Source organism: Typopeltis vanoorti, chromosome 14 (genome assembly GCF_054136105.1).
Source record: "Typopeltis vanoorti isolate ZY-2024b chromosome 14, IOZ_Tvanoo_1.0, whole genome shotgun sequence".
Taxonomy (NCBI): domain Eukaryota; kingdom Metazoa; phylum Arthropoda; class Arachnida; order Uropygi; family Thelyphonidae; genus Typopeltis; species Typopeltis vanoorti.
The window spans coordinates 11,540,683-11,564,871 of record NC_143562.1 but is presented as its reverse complement, the minus strand read 5'-3'; the positions used below and the strand labels follow the sequence as shown (position 1 = coordinate 11,564,871).

The 24,189-nt window shown below is 36.8% G+C and overlaps 1 protein-coding gene and 1 pseudogene across 1 annotated transcript; both read right to left on the bottom strand.

Moving 5' to 3' along the window:
- Nucleotides 1-1,875: 1,875 nt before the first annotated feature.
- Nucleotides 1,876-3,546, bottom strand: LOC150099222 (glutathione S-transferase 1-like). The gene is made up of 3 exons (XM_090404284.1): nt 3,352-3,546; nt 3,035-3,196; nt 1,876-2,034 (listed from the first exon to the last, which is right to left on the bottom strand). Exons 1-3 carry the CDS (start codon nt 3,544-3,546, stop codon nt 1,876-1,878), a joined length of 516 nt encoding a protein of 171 aa, XP_090260410.1.
- Nucleotides 3,547-13,781: 10,235 nt separating this feature from the next.
- Nucleotides 13,782-23,159, bottom strand: LOC150099221 (chromobox protein homolog 5 pseudogene; annotated as a pseudogene).
- Between the last annotated feature and the right edge of the window lie 1,030 nt (nt 23,160-24,189).

The following is a 24,189-nucleotide window of genomic DNA, read 5'->3' as shown; positions in this document are numbered from 1 at the left end:
TTGTTGCCAAACATAGTTTTTACCACATCTTTTATAGCTGGAAGTAGCAAATTTTCCCCAATAGAATGAGGTTTCCCTGTTTTCGCTATGCGCAACGTTAAGAGATACAATACTTCCAGTGCCTTGCTATTAATCGAACCCATGGCCGAAACTACATCTTTCCCATGATTTAACGTCGCTAAGTGTCGCTGAAAAAATTTAATTGGCTTATTTTTCACGTCACAATGTTTAGTTTCTAAATGTGGATGGAATTTCGCAGGTTTCATGCACTCGTTCGACAACACTTCATAACACAAAACACATTGAGGTTTCTGTTCACTTTCATCTCCACGCCAAGTAAACCCGAATTCCAAATATGAACTGCTATTAATGAAATAAAGAGCCAAAAGGTTTCACTTCGGCGATGTTACAATTATTTAAATTAAGGGGATATTTAATCCCACATTATTTCAAAGCTGAATAAGAAAACTCTAAGATAGAAATCAAAGAGTTTCATGCCGAATATAGCAAAGTATAAAAGTTCGGCGAGTCCAAGCGTGAGCAAACACCTGGGTGGTACAATACCGGGCAACTCGTTATAAAGGTGGATAAAGCTAGGATCGCTATTCTTAGTAGTATTTGCTCTAATGTAAAACTCATCCCATAGGAGATGAGTTTTACATTAGAGCAAATACTGAACCATAATGAACTGTTATATTTCCTACTGTATTTTTTCTTTGAACTGCTTGTTTCTTCTATTTTAATAGTATTAGATTTATTCGTCGTTACAACACGTGTATCACAATTAGAGTTAACATCACCTATTTCGTTTGCTTTTCAACAGTTCTAAGTTCTAAGCCACTTTTCCATTATTAAAAAAAAAACATTTCCGAAAAATATATAAATACTGGGGCCAACTAACGACACACTTTGTCCAAGTATCATTTAGCACTTCTGAAGATATACTGAGTCTTGGTTGAAGGAGCAAAACCTTCAGTAATAAAAATCAATAAACAACAAGCAATTGGTTGAAATGTGGTCATGTGGACAACACATGTCACTTCAAATTTGACAAAAAAGCAAGGGAAGGCGGAAGCAATAAAACCATATTGTTCTTCACTTCACCCCCTCTTTGATTACAAGTCATTCTGCCGCTATTTGTTGGTTTTTTAAGTATCCTTTCTTATTCAATAATTTTTACTTATTCAATTCTAATTTGTTTTGTTTGGATAACTAAAAACTATATATTCATATATTTACGTATTTCATTTAAGTCTATACCTCCTGTACCATCGTCGCGACCACAGGTGGTCCTCGGACCGTAGGTTGAGAAACACTGCCTTAAACCATTCTGTCAACATAAATACAGTGAAAAGGGTTACATTGATTTTATTAATGAATTTGAATTTCAAATAATATTTGAAACACTTTTTGTAACACAATCACTTTTTAGAAACCATCTGTTCTGTCTTTCGAATTGCAAACCAAAATTCAGGAGATTTAATAATCATTTGAGAAATAAAGCAAACAGTGATCATTCTTTATAGTAATAAAACTTTAAAAAAATAAAAAAAAACTAAAAAATTATATGAAAAGATAAACTTTCATATCTCTCCTTCTGTCCACATTTCGATGTTAAATCGCAAATATTTTATTCCAAGCTTGCATTCAAATGATTTGCCGTAGCTGAGCATTTCAAATGACCTTTCCTAAAAAACAAAAATCGCATTTATGACAGGAATGAAGAGACGAGGGAACGCATGTCGGCAGGAACTACTGCGAGCGAACACACAACAAGCCAACAAACAATAATTTATTTAATGGCGTTAAAGGGTTAAACATGGGAATGTAGAACTGCAGACTCAACTGGAGCTCAACAAAAGAGAAAATCGGGGCTTAAGCTGTCCCTTGAGTTTGCTGCCTTCTTTCCATCAAGGTTTGCTTCAGTTTGTCCAGAGGAGCTTGATTCAACATCTTGTAAAAAGGGAAACGCAGCTTCATGTGTCCAAGGAATGCCTGAATTTTTGGGTAAGGACTGAAGTCGTAGTCAACAACCTGCAATAGAAATAAATTAATAATAGAAGTTATCCTCGTAAATCTGACAAAAAATAATTCACCTTACTCATACATTAGACGTTTTAGATGGGACATCCCTTCTGTTCCGAAATTTATGGGTGGATGGGTGTTGGACTCGTTTCAAAGAGAGTCCTCAGAGTGGTGCAATGATTCAGGGTAACCAACATTATCTTTACTGATCTGTTAAATCCGTGTATGTTGTTTGGTTGGTTTGTGGAATTAATAATCACTGTAGAAAAAAAGCCTGCTTTCTAAGACAGAAGTTCATGAGGATCGTCCTATCTCGCAGTGTGTTGGAGTGTTTATTATAATTCTATGATCATTAGTTGTAAGAGCATGGAATCCTGAAATCTCATGTTACGTTTTTCCGTTGTTGGATGTTTACCTCACTGCTCCTACCATTTCTTCACCCTACACCCTGTTGGTGATGCCAGATGGCTTCCATTCTCCGTTGTGTGGACACCACCCTGATTATTGAAGATCTTAAATGGGATAAAACGATTTACTTTTGGTCAATAGAAATAAAATAAATTACTCCGGGATAAATTACCATCGGCACACCGAGTTGTAACATACTATAGGATTACAGCGGTTTATGGATGGCATTAAAAAATAAATGAAAAATAAATTTAAATTAATAAATTAAAATTAACAAATAATTCGATGATATCCTTAAGGCTTAAATGCCTATCTATCATCGTGATTTTTTCAATAAGCCGGTGCCGTCGATCTTTAGTGCAGGCAAGAGGGTTGTTGTTAAGTAAACTAACTTAACAATGGAAGTCAAACAACAACAATGCCGTTAATAGACGTAATACAGAGGCATTATAGATTTAGACTATAATTCTAACCACAATTTTGAATATTTTTTTTCGCAGAAACATGCAAAGCATCCTCGCCATTTAGGAAATTAGTGTGAAACAAAAAAAGAATAATTCAATTCTCAAGAAATTAGGCCCTCCACAATCGAAACACTCACCTCCATCGAAGTAAGTTCAGCAAGAACGGAGAAGTCCACGAGGGTCAGTTGAGTCCCGGCAACGAATCCGGTTTGGGTAAGGATGGATTCGAGCCGTCTTAGGGCTGACTTCCAGTTGTTGTGTTTCTCTTCAGATGGAGGATTTCCCTGAAGTATAGGATCCTGAAAAAAATAAATAAACAAAAATAATAAATTAAAGAAACTATTTCTCAGATTGTTTATTGATTTCAGAACTGTTGATCCAAATACTGGAATCGGTTTGTTTCCAAAGATTAACATATTAAAATTAGTGCAATGGAACCAGCTGGTGAGCTTACCAGAAACTCCCTCATGGCTGAACATAAAACGCTTTTGTCCCAGTACAGCATAGCATCCACTAACTCCCTCTTCTGGAAGTCCGCAGGATAGAGGGTGCTATTCGGTGCGTGCCTACTGGCGAGGTACATCATGATGGCACGGCTGGAAGGAGAAAGAAAGAGACTGCATGTGTCGGAAATTATTTCTAAACGCATGTTCGAGATCAGTTCATTCACTTTACTATAAACAAATCGATCTATAATAAGCCTAAAAGTAAGATATCCTCTAGAAATAGTGGAATTGCAAAAAATGTTAAATAAGGTGACACTTTTACGCTTGTCAGTTGAATTAAAACATTGTTAATCTTATATAGTACACAATGCTGCTCATATTCAAATAGCATAAGTCGTTCTCGTAGTTAGAGGGCGCTGCTTACTACTGAGCTCTAATTCCTCTGTGTCATAACATATTTTAATCATTTATACTGTTCTGCCAACATGATGTAGAAATGGAAGCCCAACTGACATTCAACCCAAAAGAAGAGAAAGAATGCCCAAAATACTGACTGATAGGAGATAAGTTCATCAGGACAGTCACTTATGTTGCCGTCACATGACCAAGGATTCTGTTTGGAGTGCAACACACATTTAAATGGTTACATCCACGGTTTATTTGAACTGGTTCAGATTTGTTTGCATCCAACATTATTTTATCAAAAATTATTTATATCGTTACAAGTGCCACAAGTTTTGGTAGAATATTGTGTACGAGGGGTTAAAAATACAAAAGTTTCTGTACTGGCCACAAAAGTTTCTGTAATGTCCACCGCATACGCCACAAGGTGGCGTATGCGGTGGACATGTTGTAAGTGTTGCGGGATGAGTTGATTATGGTGTGGCTGTCGCCTGAAGGTGAACTCAGTTTAATATTTCGGTCGTGTGTTACACTTTGCAGATTTTTTTTCGAAATGGGTGATGTGGAAAAAGGTCCTTTGTGCGTGTGTGTGTGTGTGTGTGTGTGTGTGTGTGTGTGTGTGTGTGTGTGTGTGTGTGTGTGTGTGTGTGTGTGTGTGTGTGTGTGTGTGTGTGTGTGAACCACTATACAAACCACGACCTCCACAACAAGAAGAAAATCGGACTACAACCCCATCATATTGCAACTAGGCATCATACATTATCTAAATGAAAACAATCTCAATTTCATTAACTGGAAACAATTATCCTCAGCCTTCCAGGAAAACCTAGGCCCAGTACCGCACATAACATCTACTGAATAAATAGAAAAGACAGTAGCAATCTTTGACAAACAGATATTAGCAGCAATATCCTATGCAACAAATACAAATACACGTGCACCGACAAACAGACCTTCAAGAGGAAATAAAATGACTTATCTGAGAAAAGAACAAGCTAAGAAGACAATATCATAGATCAATGGATCTCACAGATAAACAGGCAGTTAACAGAGCAACGAACCAGGTGCGGTATGCACTAAAAGATCACCGAAACCAACTTTGGAACAACAAGATACCTCACCTATGCACAAAAGACTAGCCAATTTGGAAAGTTATGAGGTCGCTTCCCTTAAAGCACAGCACACTTCCTCAAATCCAAGCTGAATATGGAACAGCCTACAAAGATGAAGAAAATTCGAAATGATTTGCAGATAGCTTCGAAAGACAATATAGCCCCATTTATGCCCAAGTAGACTTCGTAAGAAATATCCACCTCCAAGTGCGTAAAATAACTGAGAACTCCAATCCTACAACAAACCAATATCACCAGCAGAAATATACCAAATCATAAGAAAACTCAAAATCAAGAAGGTCTCAGGACCGAACGGAATCACGAACAAAGCGCTCAATCCCCCTCACAAAGGTATTATGCATCTAGTGGTGGCCATCACCAATGCCATCCAACGGCTAAATCACTAAATTAGAAAATCGGCTAAATTAGAAAACTGCACTCCACAACAAATCTACATAACCCAAGGATACGAATGGCACCAGCACTCCGGTGCAGTCTTCCTGGACAAAGTTGAGGCATTCGACCGAATCTGTCATTATGGATTAATTTTCAACCTACCCAAGTAGGAATGCCATCACCACTAGTTCTACTCATCAGATCATATCTGAACAACACAAAATTTAGGATAAAAATAAATGGAATTATATCCACTGAAAGCAAAATCACGGCTGGAGTCCCTCAAGGCTCTCTACTGTCTCCTCTACTCTTCTCCATATACATGACAGATCTCTCCAAGGTGTCCCCATCCATTATTGCCCTCTATGCCGACAGTACGATCACCACAGCCAGGTCCCTCCGATCACAATTGACCATAAACAAACTGGAGATAGCAATCAGCGAATTAGAGAATTGGTACATCAAATAGCGCATCTCAATGAAACTAGAAAAAACTCTGAACTACTGTACACAAGACGAAAAACAGAACCAAATACAAGCATAAAAATGTTCGGAAAAATCATCCCTTGGCACAAATCAGCGAAATATCTACAAGTTCAGCTTGATAAAAGTCTAAATCTCAAGACACACAGAAATAGTGTCGCCACTAAAGCCAACAAAACCATATCATAGCTATATTAACATAACTATAAACAACTAAATTCTCCTCTACAAATCAGTGATAAGACCTCAACTGACCTACGGCTCTCCTTCCTGGGGACACACGACGAAAAGAAATATCCAAAGACTACGAACAATCCAGAGCACATGTTAAGAATGGCGTTCATCATAAACCTTCAATTACACCGAGAAGCTAAACGACCAGACATCAAGGTCCACATGGTAATCATTGCAGAAATCTTCACAGTCGCAGAGAATCATCCAAATCAGCTGATTCGACAGGCAGCTGACCACATTGCCATCAGACCGCTTCAAACATAGAAGACTGAAATCCTTCACCGCTCAAGAAAGCTGAAGCTACACAAAATGCTAATAAAGAGCGGGTAAGATACCCGCACTAAACCCCTCACCCACAAGCAAGAACTCAGATAAAGGGATGAAGAGTCAAGGACTTAGTCTATCACCCAAAGAAGGTCACATATTCAAAAATATTGCGTCCAGTAATGGCTCCGAGATCTAAAAACTTGAAGGAGAGTGGCAGAGTTCCGTGTTCAAGCGATGACGAACATTGTACTTGAGTTATATTATTCAAGCCTAATTCCCTTTGAATTTCATATCGATTTGAGTTCTTTCTGTGTTGTTACGGCAAACGTACCTTTCCCATACGAAGAATCCATTGTCGTCAAGGGTTGGGACACTGCAACGAGGGTTTATCTGAAAGGCAAAGTGCATGTTCGCATTACACAAAAATATGAATTTTCAAGTTCTCATAACAAATACTCTTTAGATTCGTATGCTATTACACAAACATGGCATAGAATTTTCAATAAACATTCATAATTAGCATAATAAAGTATATGAAACATTTGTATTTGTATAAAAATGACATAAAAGATTATACCACAATTGCAAATGAAAATGACTTCAATATCGGTGAGTGAATGAATCGCAGAACGCTACTGTTTCAAAGGGTGAAGCTGAACGATTTTTATATTCCCCGTTTTCGTTTACAGAGAAAATATTGGTAGAAAAAATTTTTCCAGCATTTCGCTCTGGGATTGAGGGGGCTGAGGGATTAAGCGATATCATTGGAAAGTAGAATAGCTTTAGGTCTTCTCTGCTTGTAGAAGTCGTGGTCTGCAGCTTGTTGTATCAGCTGAATAAGATGCGTAGTCACCTTCTAAAAGAACTTTACTGCTAGAGAGTGAAGGAATGAGGAGATATATGTGGAATATTGGTGTCCCGGTGAATCTAATCATTTCTGAAGAACCATGGAGCACTTAGTATCATACGCAAGCATTTGTTTTGCACTCGTTGCAATTTTAGTATATGGACATTGGCGGTATGACTCCAAGCTGGAGAAGCATTTGTAATCATAGGAAGAATCACCATCCGATAGAAACTGTTTGTTCTTTGTGTTTAATTTGCTGTGTCTATGAATCAAGGGATACAGTTGAGCAATAGTTTTAGATACTTTTACACAAATATTCCTGATATGGTTGTTGGAGCACAATCTTCTGTTTACTAATATTCCGAGGTATTTGGCTCCTGTCTGCCATTGACTTTTGGTATTAAAGAGAACCATGTCCACTTTGGGAGATGCTAATCTTTAAGTGAAGAGTATGGTTGCACTTTTCTGAGGGTTAACTTGCAGTCTCAGAACCATTTCTCTAACTTTAAAATGCTATCTTGTAGTCTTTTGGTTACAAGATGCGAAACGTAATGATTTAGCTAATACTGCCATGTCAACTACATGTAAAGCCAGGATGGACGCCATGGGGTTCTGTGGAATATCTACCGTGCAGAACGCGAACAATTTCGGGGCCATGTAAGGATCCTTGTGGAACCCCAATCAAAATCTGTTTTTTTTTTTTTATGGGGGGGGGGGGGGGTGGGGGGGGGGGGGGGTGGGGGGGGGGGGGGGTGGGGGGGGGGGGGGGTGGGGGGGGGGGGGGGTGGGGGGGGGGGGGGGTGGGGGGGGGGGGGGGTGGGGGGGGGGGGGGGTGGGGGGGGGGGGGGGTGGGGGGGGGGGGGGGTGGGGGGGGGGGGGGGTGGGGGGGGGGGGGGGTGGGGGGGGGGGGGGGTGGGGGGGGGGGGGGGTGGGGGGGGGGGGGGGTGGGGGGGGGGGGGGGTGGGGGGGGGGGGGGGTGGGGGGGGGGGGGGGTGGGGGGGGGGGGGGGTGGGGGGGGGGGGGGGTGGGGGGGGGGGGGGGTGGGGGGGGGGGGGGGTGGGGGGGGGGGGGGGTGGGGGGGGGGGGGGGTGGGGGGGGGGGGGGGTGGGGGGGGGGGGGGGTGGGGGGGGGGGGGGGTGGGGGGGGGGGGGGGTGGGGGGGGGGGGGGGTGGGGGGGGGGGGGGGTGGGGGGGGGGGGGGGTGGGGACAAAACTAAAGTCATGGACTTCAAAGGTGTTAATCCAATAAGAAGCAAAATAGTAATAAACAACAAAATAATAGAGCAAGTAAATACGTTCAAATATTTAGGTTGCACAATGTCATATGAAAATGAAGCTGATATAGAACCAAAGATATCAAACTTTTTAAAAGTAACAGGCATATTATAAATAAAATTTTTAAACCCAATTATGTACAAAAACATACACGAATAAGAATCTACAATACAGTAGCTAAACCAACCTTACTTTATGGCAGTGAGATACGGACAATAAAAAAGCAGATGAAAGAAGAAGATGAAAGAAGAAAGCAGATGATTGAATCATCCAAAATGAAATTTCTGCGCAGAACTGAAGGAGCCACAATAATGGACAAAATGAAAAGCAGCGAAATCAGAAAAAACTTGGAATTACAACCTCCCTAAATTAAATGATTTGCTATAGAGAAAAATGGAAAGAACACATACTGAGAATGAATAGAAGCAGAATACCTAAACAAATTCTAAATTACCACCCAAAAGGTACTCGATGCAGAGGAAGACCCTTAAAAAGATGGAATTGAGTCCGGAACAGGCCACTTGGCCTCTAATCCTGGAAAGGAAGCAAAGAAGAAGAAGATTATTATTATTATTGTTTCACTGAATATTGGCTCTGGTAGTATTTTTTTATGTTAAGTTTCTGTTACAAAGTTCCAAACATTTAGAAATGTACACTATAGTGTTATCTTTAATCATGACTCATATCTGTTCACATTTTCTAAAATAATTAACTATTTATTTTGGTTTTTCTATTCCAATATGATGGACACATCTAATATAGTAACAAAATTGTCACTATTTAATTCATTTTGTACTTTATCTATTAAAAAAACCCACAGTTACCTTATTTTCTAGGTTCCTTACAGTTTCTGTGAAAAGTGACATCATTGAGGTGAAGTGGAAATGTGACATTTTTGTATGTGTAACTTCCTGTATTTGGAATTCTGGGTGATGGTTAGAGTATGAAATTCTGATTATGACAAATGAGATGAGTGTTTTGTTTTTGCATTCATAACTAAACAGAAATTAAGACTTTACACTTAACAAGTGTCTGAAAGGAGGGTATATTATTCAAGAAATATGGTAACCCTACTTTCGCACAGTTGTTAAGTTGAAAGTCTTATCCAATTATTAGGTATAAAATTATGGATCTATATATCAACTTCTAAACAGAATAAGTGAGTAAAAATTTCACTGTAGTTTATTTTAAATATGGAAAATATCCCAACAGAAATTAAGACTTTAAACTTAACAAGTGTCTGAAAGTAGGGTTACCATTTTTCTTGAAAACAATATGCGACATCAATGTCGACCATTCAAAATTATAAAATAATTTTAATATTTTATTATTTACAATAAAAAATAAGAAATATTATTTAAAAGTATATTCACAGAAAAAAATTTGAAACATGTAATTATCTAAAAATATTTCACAATGTTCAGTTTACTCAATTGCAGTAACTGAAAAGGCACTTGACTCGATTGTTTTTTTTCCCTTGTAGTACTGTTTACTCTGACCGGTTCTTCACAAATGTAACTTTTGCACTTAAGTTTTGTAATTTAAGATAGAGTATGGAATTCCAAGGATTCCATACTCTCTTATCTCTGAACATCACCCATAATACCACAAGCGAACCAAAACACACTGACCGATGTGACTCCCAGGGAAATTCCAAACATTCCATATTCTATCTTATCTCTATCACCCACAATTCCATAACCAAACCATTAACCAGAATACCATACGCGAACCAAACACACTACGTGACGTCAATGATAGATGTGTCCCCTAGTGAAATTCCAAACATTCCGTACTATAACCATTACCCATAAACCACCACTGAAAACAAACAAAAACAAGACACTCACACAAATCTGCCACCCACGAAACATATGATGTCACACCCTCCCACTATTATAACTTCCTTTTCCACTTCAACTCAATGACGTCACTGATCTTAACAAACACCTATCGTATCTCTAATCATCACCCACAGTTCCATACGTGAACAAAAACAAACATCGTAACGTCAATGACATATGTTTATCAGTCAATGATGTCACGATCTTATTGTGATCTTGTTCAGAGTGCCCACTATACTACTAACCTCCCTGAATTCAGAATTAAGAAGAATATAGAAAATATACATAAATAAACGGAACTTCTGTATAAGATTGGCAAAATCACCTCCGCTTACGTGGTTCTTCCAATTACGCTTCACAATCGATTTCAGTTGCATAAACTCTATTTCATTTTCATCCTCCCCCTCGTCCTTCTCGTGTATGTCATCACACTTAAAGTTTTAAATCTAATTAAGCACCCTGTGCAAATATGTGCTCGAATGCCAAAGAATTCTACTATCCCTACTTCGGTCTTACCCGGTTCCAGCAGTCGAGAATATATCTTTTGTCACATTCACATTTATCTCACATACGAAATTCTCAATTGCATCACACCCACCATACTCGAATACTGCTGTAATGTAAAGTCTCTAATTTTGGTAGATGTCACATCTATTTGCATCTTCTCTGCATTCTATCTGAAAATACAATATTGTTCACACCATATTCCTCTTACTGCAACTTCCTTTGTCAAACAAGTCACACTGACGACTATAATTTCTAAAGTTGAAAGTTTATTTGCGCTGTAGTAGTACAAATGAATACAATTGTGATGATTAGTCATGATGAATATAGCAATAAAAGTGACAACAACAGAGAGTAAAATTAATACTAGATATATTATAAATATATGTAGTATACTGGTACAATTACACTTCAGTGGTAATATAGAGATTGACAGGTTAAAGAAAATACTTACGAATGAAGAACAGAAAATGGAAATAGACTAGAAAGTAAGTGTGCTATTGTGTAAGAGTCGTAGCAATACTGGTTGCTACTAAAATACAAATGTAGGCAGTCACTGCAAAATTTAACTTTTTTTTATTTATGATGGTACGGACAAGTAATAGAGAGCATATATTTGAGAAAATATATAACATTTTGAGTAGTATCTTATAATATACGTTTAAAATGAAAGTCAACCTGATTTAGTGCCGTTAGATGGTCTCTGAATCTTTTCCTTGAGGTATGTTCTTAGATTACACAATATTTCGTGTTTGTTATACGTACTTGGTCCTAACTATTTAAAAGCTTTGTGAAAAATTTCTTTGTTAACCTTGAAAATTACGTCATATACGACATTTATCATGTTATTCTTTCCTATACTATGCCATTATTGTATACTATACTGTACTATTATATAAATACTTTCTATGATGGCAAAATGTGAAGAATGGAAATCCGATCACTAGTTGAATATCCGAAGAAAACAGTAATGTAACTGTGATTATTCTATTTTGTGATGGCGTCAAAGAAAATAGATTGTTGTATAGTTCGCCCACCATTTCTAGATCCCTTATTGGCTTGGTGCCAAGAATAGTCAATTCATGCTGAAGGGGAGAAAGAATGATGAAGGATGTACGAATTGGTCGCCAACATGCGAAATCACGTGCTTTCTTGTCTGTCGCTGTACTAGTACTAGCTTGATTTTTGTTGTTCTCTTTTTGCATTATTTTTTATTATTAATTCGTATGATGGATCCAGTACAGTCAACAAGTTCTATTGTTACACGTTTCAGTAGCTCTTGCAAAGAATATTGAATAATGTGCGAAAAAGAACTGTCAGAAGGCCGTCTTCTTGTTCCCCTTTCTCAAGTCATAAAACGTGCAAGTGCAATTGCGGGTGTATCGGGGTCAACTGTTAAAAGAATTCGTAGGGAATCAAAAGGTGAAGGTAAGCCAAAATTTAAATCTCCTAAAAAAAGCGCCAGAGAAAGAAAACCATCGAAACCGTAGCTTTGAATGATTTTGATGTAGACGTTATAAGAGAGCTATTCACGAATTTTACGTGGTCGAGAAAAGAGTGCCAACTGTTCCGAAATTGATTCCTGTGCTTAAAGAAAAAATTTTCCTTGGAAAAGAGAAACTTTAAGGAAAATACTTCATGAAATCGGATTTTGTTTTAAAAAGTCCCAGAATAAAAGGAAACTTATCATGGAGCGAAGTGACATTGTTTTATGTAGAACGCAGTATTTGCACGTATTAACACTCGACGTACATTTTTCCAACTGTTATACAAGCAAAATAGTTACACTTTAAAAACAGCAATGTTCATAAAAGCAAAGCTAAATTTTCCGACCTGTAATAATAAACAAACTCAGTTTGTTTGTTTATTATTACATCCCAGAAGACATACTGATTACCCTATTATCGGAATGGATTCTCCTTTTTCTGACATGCGCAGAAGTGTCGAGGGACCTCAAATCGGTGGGCGAACTATAATCATCTTCATCTTCATTAATAGGCGTACCATATTGAAGTAAAAAATTTACCCAAGAATAGTTTCAGCATTTTAAAATATTCCGTTAATTCCAAATTTCAACTTACTACTTACATTTTAGATTCCACAGTAATTCAAGACAAATTGCAGAAATCAAAATTATGTATTTAAGGAACACTTTACAACGGTTGGCGTATCGCTGCACTTGAAACAAACATGGCGCCATTACTAGACAACAGGAAATTGCACTGCGACACCTGCTAAGATAAAATTTAAGCAAACATTTCTTAAAAATAACAAAATGAAAAAGGGCAGAAACCGTTGGATATATACCACGTAACTGAATTTATAAAATGTCTGTATACAATTGTCTTTTGTTACATTCATTACAATGTTATTATTTTTATTATTAAAATACAGTAGTACTATAATTATAAGAAAGTAATTATTTACTAAAGTAGTAGTCGCACTATAAAAGTTTCACAAATAGCACATCAAATATTCTGGGTAGTTCCCCCACGGAAGGTAAGCTCTGTTTGTATCCTAAACTCTATTCTAACAGTACTTACAGTTATTCATAATCATACAGAATGTTAATTCATTCATACTGAGTAGGATTTGAACCATCGCCAATGAAATGAGAACACACATTTATGTGTCTTGTAATAATAATAATAATAATTTTTTCACTCACTCTCTACAACCATATCCTTGATGGTAATGTTCAGTTAAGCCAGTTTTCTTACATACCTTCCTAACACACACTGAAACAACATAACATTCACAACTGAAATGAAAAAAAAAAAAAAAAAAAAAGGCACTGTTTCTTTATATTTCCAGAAATATCCTTTCGGAGATTTACACTTTACAGCATGTAGTATTCATTACCTTTCTGTGTCCGCAGGCTGTATTAGCACATATGGCTTGATAGCAGGGGTCAAACAAATAGCTATATAAAAGAAGATTCCGCTTGTGACAAGTCACAACTATTCATTGAATCTTTCTTGTTTTTCTTTAATTTTCAGACTGCTGCTTCATAAAGGAATCTAATTATTATAGAATTTCAGGCAACAAATTATTTTATTTTATTTATAAAGATCTCTAATCATCAGAAGAATCTGCCGAAAGACTCTTCTTATTGGACTCTTCCTCTAGTTTTACTTCTTCATCACTGCTTGATTTGTTAAGCCATACAAGTCTTTCTTCATAGAACTGAATAACAGTTTGTGGGCATTTAATATTTGAGAATTTTGCTGGTACAAGATCAGCTTCATCAACACCTTTCCATTTAACCAGAAGCAACAGTTCGCCATTAAAATTAGCAGCACCAATAATCTTCTCTGTTTCAAGACCACGATCAAATGCTTGAAGACTATCATATTCCCCTAAGTTCTTATTCTTCTGTGTAGAATTTTCAATTCCAGTTTGTCTTCTCTTTTTGTCGACAGACTCTTTGAATTTCTCTTCAAATTCAGCAATTAATTCAGGACAGTCCAGATTTTCTACAGGCTCCCAAGTGTTTTCTGAGTCTGGATAGCCTTTCCATTTTAAATAATATTCAACACAGCCATCATTTATTCTTTTATCTAAGACTTTTTCCACAATGTATTCTTCTTCTGATTCTGAAGAACTACTATTGCTCTCAGAAATTACTCTATTCCCCAAGATTCTCTAAGTTCCCCGAGGCGTTTAGAAACTGTATCATTCGATAAAATAGTTGGCACATTTCTTGGTTTCAAAACTCTAAGACTTGTAAGAGATTTGAAAGTAAAACAATCCTCTTCCAGAATGAGATTCCAGCATCTTTCCACCTCTGCTTACTACGAGAATTATTACAACCAATGGCTGCACAATATTCACCCATCACTTAGCATTCCCGGGCACTCATAACAACAAACAATTAGATTACAATGGACGCGGACATATTTACTCCTCAGCAAGGAAATCAGTGTTGCCAACTGATGGCAAACTTTATCATTAATTAAATAAATAAAAAATAAAATAATAATAATAATAATTATTATTATATGGGTATCTCCATGAAGTCAAAAGACTCATCACAGGAGATCTACTCTAGCCATTATTCAGAGAAATAATATTTTTTATTTATTTATTTTTATTTGATTACAGTAAATGGTTATAATAAGGATACTATAATACAGCGAATTCTAATTGAATTGTAAAATGCGTAGATGATAGTTACTATGGATGGTAATTTATAGTTTGCAATTGGATAAGGATACATTTTTAACGGCATTATTAGTATAACAGTAAGTTCTATATATTTTACCATTTTTGCTTTTTAATGTTTTTAACCGCTGTAACTTCAAGTCTGGTATATATGGCTACATTTAAATTCGATACCCCATTTCCTAATTGTCGTAAACGAAGGAGAAGTGTGCATAAACTTTTATGAACTTCGAATGAATTTCTTTTGGAGTAAAACCTTCTTTTACAAAGAATTTTATAACCGCACGATACTCAGTTTTATCCATTTAAGGGATACAGACAACACTTTTGCTTCAGACAGCTGCATAAAACAAACTACTTGATAGAATGAATTGCAATTTCACTTGTATACTTATGACATATGTACCAACTTTGAAAAAAAAATCTTTCAGGTAGTGTTGCCGTGTATGGTCGAGGCCGAGAACTTTTCAGACCACCCTTGTATATAGCAAATAGGAGTATATATATTGCTGTCATAAATGATCACAGATTCAGCACTTCGTATTTGATTATAATTTATGTAGATGAAGAGTACAGAATTATTCCCACTGGACGGTTAAAATCCTGACGATCATGATTAGTAATGTTGATTGTAACTAATATGATAATATTGACCAGTTTTATGTTATTGGATTGATATCTCACTTAATACCTATACATACCTTAATACATATCTATACATCGTTTAATTTCTGAGAATAGCAAAATAAAATTATCGAATGAACGATTTAATATTTCCATGATTAGATTTTTATGCTATGAGTTTGAAATAGTATCAGAAAAAAAATTTTATATATATATTTTTTTATTGGTTAGATTAAAGAGGTCTTTTACAGTTGACACCTACAACCAAGATATTGAAATGCTGCGTCGTATGGATTTGGATCAGCCTTGATCCAGTTGTGCACAGTTACATAGCATTCATTTTAGATTAATCATTACTCTGATTTTGTTCGTCGTGGTCGTCTGCTGTTTAATTCAGTAATACGTTTCAATATTGATCTTTCTCATGAAAAAATATTTTCCATCTCATATCATTCCGTATTTGGATAAACTGGGGATTAGGCCAACGGGCGCTGCAAACAATATATAACCCAGAGATTTTCATATAACTTCGATTAACATCGCACGCTGCACCCGCTTTGAAAGATGCATTAAAATCTAATAAACACCAACAGAAGTTAAAACAAATTTCACCGCCTTATATAGATACGGATAGTTAATGGATACAGGACAACATCATTCGCGGCAGCTTGCAATGTTGCCGGAGTAAACACTATCTTCCTGAAAATGAAAAAATTTTGTCTTATACATGAGGTCACTTCCGGAAGAAACAACAGAAAAGCCAACACAGATCCAAGCCGCTACGAATTTCAGCTTCGCTACGATAAATAGCCTCACTCAGCAAGAACACTTATATTGAAGACAAGGAAATATCCGAATGCTGAAGAAAACCGCATATACTTTTACAGATGTGATATAGAAGGAAACAACGGCTTTCCTTTCATAGTATGTGACGAGCATCCATTATAAAAGAACGCTGTATCAGGCGGAATCCCCTAGGTTCAAACAACCAACCAGATCAACTTGATATAGTTCATTCACTTAAATAATCCGGGAATTAGAACTCAGCACCTCTCATCACAACAACTTACAGTGACAGTAGAAGCACTGTAGACAGCATCAAAACCAAAATAAAAACCAATATAACATATGCTGTTTTTTTTTGCGAGCCTTATTCCATATTCCTATAACGTGGCGCTTTGCAATGCTAATTAAACTCGAACACGGATCTATATATGATATTTTGCCCTAAATGATAACAGCAGAATCCGAGTGAGTGATGACTACCAATGAAGGTAAAAATCAACGTTTTACTATTCTTCTCTTCATTATGTCTACTTCACAATACACACACATTAATTATGTGACTGTTCAGTTTCTGCTTAGTTTCTTCCAATTTTATTTTTCTGAAAAATATTTCAACAAAAACAACAAAATTTGAAAAAAATAATAATAATATATATATATACATATATATATTTTGTTTGTTTTATTTTAATTCGGCAAATCTGTTTACCAATCTCTGAAACATTTAGTTGATTCTTTTGAAAGTCCGAGTTCTAATAATGCGGTAACGAATTAGAAATCTTATATTTCTTTCGTCGTGTAGTTCTAGTAAATCACATTAATATGCTTGTCCATCCAATTGAGAATTTCGAAACCCACAGCTCGAACTGTTTGCCTGCAAATAAGATATTTCATGCAAAACATTTCATGCGACATTTATTTCAAACTTCTTCAATCAATGCACTTGCAATAAGCAGAGAAAGTTAATGTTAATGATGATAGCAAAACAAATTCCTGTAATTTTTCCATAATTCTCGCTGTTACTGTATATTATCTTAAATGGACATCTTCAGCATCTTGAATAATGGGTTTACTAGCAATAGAATAGTAATAATATTCTTATACAGGGTGTTCGGGATAAATTTGACATATTTATAATTAATTATATTTTTCCGTAAGTTACATGTATTAACACACACTTCTCTTCATTTAAAAGTTTGGACCCTTCTTCATTCATATACAAGATGTCAGAAAGGATGGATAGCTGGAACCCACCTGAATCATGGAAGAGAATAACTTGTATCATGATGATTCGTGCCCGCCATCAAAATAAGGATATTACGACTGCTGCCCAATGCTCCCTGAATACAGTAAAAACAATCAGGCACGAACTAGAGACTTGCAATGGTGACTACGAGGATGTAGCAAGAAGAAAGATCCCTAGCAGACGATCTGATTGCGTTCGTACAGCAGAATTCCTCGCAAATCTGCAGGAACAGGTGTTGAAGAACCCTGGCATTGGAATTCGGGCTTTGTTCGTGGAGTTGCTAACTGTAGTCAAGCCCTGGATAACAAGGGTAGCCAATGGTAGGCCGTATGTATGGCAGCAGGATTCGGCCCCTTGCCACACCTCTGGGAAAAGTCAAAAATGGTTGTCTGAAAATTTCTACGACTTCACCAGTCCAAATGTTTGGCCTCCAAACTCCCCAGACCTTAACCCCATGGATTATTTTGTATGGGGCGCAGTTGAAAAAGACACCAATCGCACTTCCAGTAATACAAAAGCCCAGTTAATGGATAAAATTAAAACAGTTTTTGCGGCCCTTCCCAGGGAGACTGTAGCATCAGCTTGTTCGAGGTTCCGAAGCAGAATTGAAGCTGTGATCGATGCTAATGGTGGTTATTTTGAGTAAATCTTGTTGATAGTATTGTAATTAACTCTGCCTGTAATGTTTTTTTGTCAATTCATTAAATTTAATAGATACAAAGAAGATTTTCTTTTTCTTTACGAAACTGTCAAATTTATCCCGAACACCCTGTAGATTATAGAAAACTACGCATTTAAAATCGCCATGAATTGTTCTTAACTAGAGGAAGCTTTATCGAGTTACGCGCACTTTAAAATTACATCTATTCTGTAATTAATATCTAATCTACTTACGTCTTAGATACCACTGTAATTCATAGCCAATACAAATTGCAGAAACAAAATTACGTCTTTAAGACACACTTTCCAACGGTTGACGCATCGCTGCACTTCAAACCACCAGTACACCGTTACTAGATGACAGGATATTGCACGGCGCCACCTGCAAAAGTAAATTTTAAGAATGCATTTATTAAAAATAACAAAATGAGAAAGGGCAGAAACCGGTAGAAATACGAATACAGTATATCACGTAACTGAATTCATAAAATGACCCAACACTATTGTATTTTGTTACATTGATTACAATATTGTAATTTTTATTACTAAAATACAGTTGTATATAATAATAATGAAGTAATTATTTACTAAAGTAGTAGTCGTACTATAAAATTATGCAAATAGCACTACATCAAATATTCCGTGGTGTTTCACCACGGAAGGTAAGCTCTGTTCGTATCCTAACGTATCCTATTAGTATCTACAGCACCGGATTAAACCCCTAGGCAGTCGAAATCTCGGAGCCCCCTCTCGTAAATTATCTCTTAATCGCAAATTATCTCCTAATCTCGTCTTTAATTTTACCAACCAACAATTTTAATAAATTAATTTTCTTACACAAAGCAATCATTAACAATTATTAATATTATTAAACAATAATTTTTCAATATTAATAAACAATAATTTTTCAATATTAATAAACAATATTACACAATATTATTAAACAAAATATAATGAATTTTTAATTTTAATAAATAAACAAAACGGAAACATTCACTTTTCTCAATTTTTTTGTGGCGAAATCTTTCAGGATATCTTGGAGGTCTCCCTTTCGCAAGACATCGTATTCAATTTTTCTATCTTTTGGAAACAATTTCAGAAGGCTCGATTGTCATTTCTTTCAAGATCAAATCAATATTATTTTTATCCGTTGTCGAGGAGCTCTTAAACCCCGTGGGGCCCATATTCCTCTGCCTTTTTTGTAAACCGGAACTGAGTATCTGTCATACAGAATCTTAATTCGTTCATACTGAGTAGCATTTGACCTTCGCAAATGAAATGAAAACTAACGCAAGTTACAGACTAAAAATACTGCAGTTGGTAGTGATGGATACTACATGGCGATGATGGTAGTAGGAGTAGTAGTAATAGTAGTAATGTCGTTCTGTGTATTTGGAGAATTAAGTAATAGGGAAGACGGTGAGATGTTTGTAGTTGATAGGGGTGGAGTACAGTGTCTTTCCGCGATGAGTCCTTGGAGATGTTATGTAATAGTAATAATAATAATATTTATGCCCACTCTCTGTTCTTGACTTGAAGAAAAAAAAATCTCACTTCCTTATTCACGAATCCTTTCCTCCCACTTTGTTCTACTATTTGGAAAATCTTTTCAATAATCTTTCCTATATTTGTTTAGTAACGCCAGTGTAGCTGAGTGGAAGTGATGCTTGCATCCTGGGCTAAGCAGCCCGAACGTAGACTTATAGTTCAAGTCTATAGTCACCAACTAGAAGAACTTTTTCTATGCCTTTCTTCGACGCATCGCCGAGTTAATCGAACTCTGACGCAAAACAGGTTTTTTCTACCAGAAACTCGGGTTTTTCGTCCGGTAATCTCAAGAAAATCGACCGAAGAACTCACTTTATTTCAGAAAGTGACATAGCATGTGAGCGGTAGGTACAAAGAGATGGCAGCACTTGTTTTCGGACGCTTCATCGGGCGGCTATAATTAGTGATAAATGTGGGCCAGCTATCTCTGATTGGCTACCTGTGAGGATTAAACTTCCCACTCAGTCTGCAAAAGCTAGATAGGATTTAAAGACCCCCCTGTAAGGGAATAAAAGGCGTTATCATATTATTTATTTATTTATTAAATAACTAACAATATTTCAAGTCTTAATTGTCTACCAAACTCTGTAGATTACACGCCTTCATTCAACTGTACCCATCGCATCTAATATTTCAAATTGCAGAACTAAAGAATTTGTCCGGCATCGAGCATCATATTCTGGATAAGAATATGATGCTCGTTTCGGAAGTGGGGGGGGGGGGGGGGAGGCAACATGGTTTTCTTTAAAGTCGGTTTCTAGTTTGTAATTTATTAAATTTTTACCAGGTGTCCAAAACCTAAGAACGAACCTACTTCTGAAGACTCAAGCGCAAATTCAGAGGAATGAGATTGCGGCAATTTGTGTAACTGACGATTTTGGGTAGAAAGTGGGTACACATTCAAATATCCGAATCGCGCCAAAGGAGTCACGTGATGACATCCAACATGATAAGAGCCAAAAAATTCGGGTAAGTGAACTGTGTATGAAGGAAGTGCATTTCTTGAAGGAAAAATGCTGGATACTGGGATGAGTTGTGATGTATCAATGATTTGACACAGTCAAGAATTATTGGAAGGGCTCAGAATTACCGATGGAGTCAGGCAGTTGGCAATCTCACACAGCATTGTATCCATGCTCTGGTCAGCGTTTAAAACCAATGAAATGGGTTCCAGACGTCTGCTAAAAAGTCATTCTCGGTCAAATACTGAGCATGAAGACAAACTGTTTGTTATAACATCAAAACTTAAACGATGTACCACGGCAGGACAGCTTGCAAATCAACTTCATTCAAGCACCTGGTACACAAATATCTCGACAAACTCTGGCAAGCTGCAAGAAGATGAACTGTACGCCGATAGCATGCTGTCCCCTTTCTACAGACAGGATATTAATCGAATCTAGCGGCCAAATGGCTGCCCAGTTCTCAACCGCATAGAACACATTTGGAAAGCTATAGTTAGATGCATTGAGAATTCAGAAATTCAGTATTAGGGGATGATTATATAGAGAAACCTGTGGAGGATTCATGACTAAGTTTAACACACGTGAACCACAGTAGTAGGATTTTTATTACGTAAATATTTCGTCCTAGGTATCTTAGGACATCATCAGTACAGTAAGGCAATACTAGGAATGACAAAGGAAAGGGCTCGTACGTACAACGGAATCCAAATTGCGTGCAGTGGCGCGTTGCGGCCTGAACTTAAATTAAATTAAATTGAACTAAATTATTTAAATTCAATTAAAACTGATTACAGTTAAGTTATTATTTTACACAATTTTGTATGACAATTTCCCATACAACTCAAAACAACGCAAAAAATCATCAACAATTTCTCCGCACTTCAACCTAGACAAAAACAACCCCATAGGATTCCCATTCCTTATATCAAAGGCATCTCTGAACGGCTCTCGAAAATTATGAAGAAATACAATCTTGCTTCCACCTTCAAACCCATCAATTAGATCCAAAACTTGTTCCCCTCGCCTAAAGACGAACTTTCTCCTATGCTACTACCTAGTGTATACGAGATTCCATGCTCCTGTAAACTCTCTTATTTTGGACAGACAGGCAGATCAGTTTTTAAACGCATTTCGGAACATCAATTCCATATCCGCCTCATCAAACTGCATAAATCAGGCCTCGCTCAACACGGAGTGGAAAACCCAAACCACAAGATCCATTGGAAAAAGACAAAACTTCTACACAGATCTTCATATAAATATCAACGTTTATATAAAGAAAGTGCTGAAGCCCTACCCCACAGACCAAATCCAAACCGCAATAGTGTTCTTGCCATCCCTAAAGTATGGGAAATTGTCATACAAAATTATTTAAAATAATAACTTAACTGTCATCAATTTTAATTTAATTTAAGTTCAGGCCGTAACGCCGTAACGCGCTACTGCACGCAATTTGGATTCCTTTGTAAGTACACTCCCTTTCTTTTGTCATTCCTAGTATTGCCTTACTCTACTGATGATGTCCTAAGATACCGAGGACGAAATGTTTACGTAATAAAAAACCTACCACTGTCGTTCACGTGTGTTAAACTTAGTCAGTATTAGGGGAGTCACTGTACAGGGGAGTAGAGCAGAGTAGCCAACCGCAATGAGTCCTTGGGCACCTTGGAGGTATCCATTTTTATTATAAGAAATCTTCGTGGTTACACAACACTCTACCTGTTATTGACTTATTTCACAGACGAAACACTCAAAAATGAGTCACGCAACGCATACCATTCATTCACCACTCACGAAGCAAAACATTCCGTTTTCACACACTTGTTAACCAAGCTCTTACTTAATTTCATGGATGACATATTGCTCTCCCACCACTAGCCAGAACTCAAATTTATTCACTGAATCAATCCTATAAAAACCTTTTAGTAACTTAAATATTTCTGTCATATCCTTGCTTCTTCATCTATAAACCAACTTCTGTAAGCCACAAACTCTCGAAGTATTAATTTAAAGAGGATCGTTACTACTCTAACCAACTCGGTCACTTGCCTTTGTATCTTGACTACCACTTCCTCATCTCCAAAGAATCCAGACAACCAGACCTGAGCACAGTAATTCAGATGTCGACGTATCTACGACATATAAAAATGCACAATAATTTCTCTATACGAGATATTTCCCCTGCATCAATCTTAGAGAAACCTTTTAGCAATTTAAATGTTTCTATCATATCCCTTCTTCTTCTTCTTCGCCTATCAACCAACTTTTGTAATTCAAAAACTCTCGATGCAGAAATGTCGGGAGCATCCTTACTCCTCTCAATAATTTCGTCACTCACCTCTGAATCTTCTCGACTACTTCCTCATCCCCAGGGATGAGGAAGTAGTCGAGAAAAAATGAGCAATCAAGCGTCGTTTCATAAATGGTGATGTCTGTGTTATCTTTGTGAAGAGGATGCATGACTTGAGGATTATAACACATAGGATGAGCATGAAAAAAGGAATGCATTAACTTCGATCACTTTTGAGAAATTTTGAGTGGGAGAAATGACATCGATATGAAAAGGACCTTCTTTGTACTTTTTTTGTGTGATGAATCATGTGTCTGGAGACATGCAAGAAATAAATTCTAGCAAGTCTGCTCTGGGTTTCTTTAAGCGATACCCTCCATAGGGCATCACACCTAGCATACGTGGTTTTAAGAAATACATGTTGAAAACTGTAAAAGCTAACTGAGTAACATGAAGCTGTGTTCGAAGGGATGCAACTGAAATATTTGCAGCAGCAATCGTCGAAAAAATTAACATATTTTACTTAGTATGCACAATTCAGATTGACAACATGATATGAGTTCGTAAATTCGAGAATCAAAGATGTTCTTATTTGCATTTGTGTACCATTGCTGAAATTGCTGATAATGCTGATATTGCTCATATGTAATCGAGGCCATCAGTGCGATCGTACCAGTAAGGAAAAGATTCTTTCCTTAAGTTGCTTAACAGAACAAAGGATTCGAGAAGGGTTCGCAGGCTGGTTCCCAGGAAATTCATACTGCCTATTAATCTGCTTTGTAATTTTGGAATTGTCGTAATAAGAATTTTGCATCCACACATGAAAACTTTGAGTAGTAATTGTTGAGTGTACAGTTATTGAAGAATGAGGTATGATTCAAAGGATCTTGCATTGCGAATTATACAGCAAGTGTTTTCGAATAAACAAAGGTATCAAAGTGTCCGATAATAATAAGCAAGAAATAAAATCATTCACCCATATCTCCAAAAGAAAGACTTTTTCTAAAAGATCACCATCACATATTTCTACACAGATAATGGGTCTGTGTTCATTAGATATTATTCTTTCAAAACAATAATACAGTTGTCTGTAATGTGTTCGTTCTTTTGATCGTAATTCTTCTGCGGATGCGAAAACATAACATTTTTCTGTACATAAAAGTCTGTACTCTGTACATCACACCTTTCATGTATGAATGG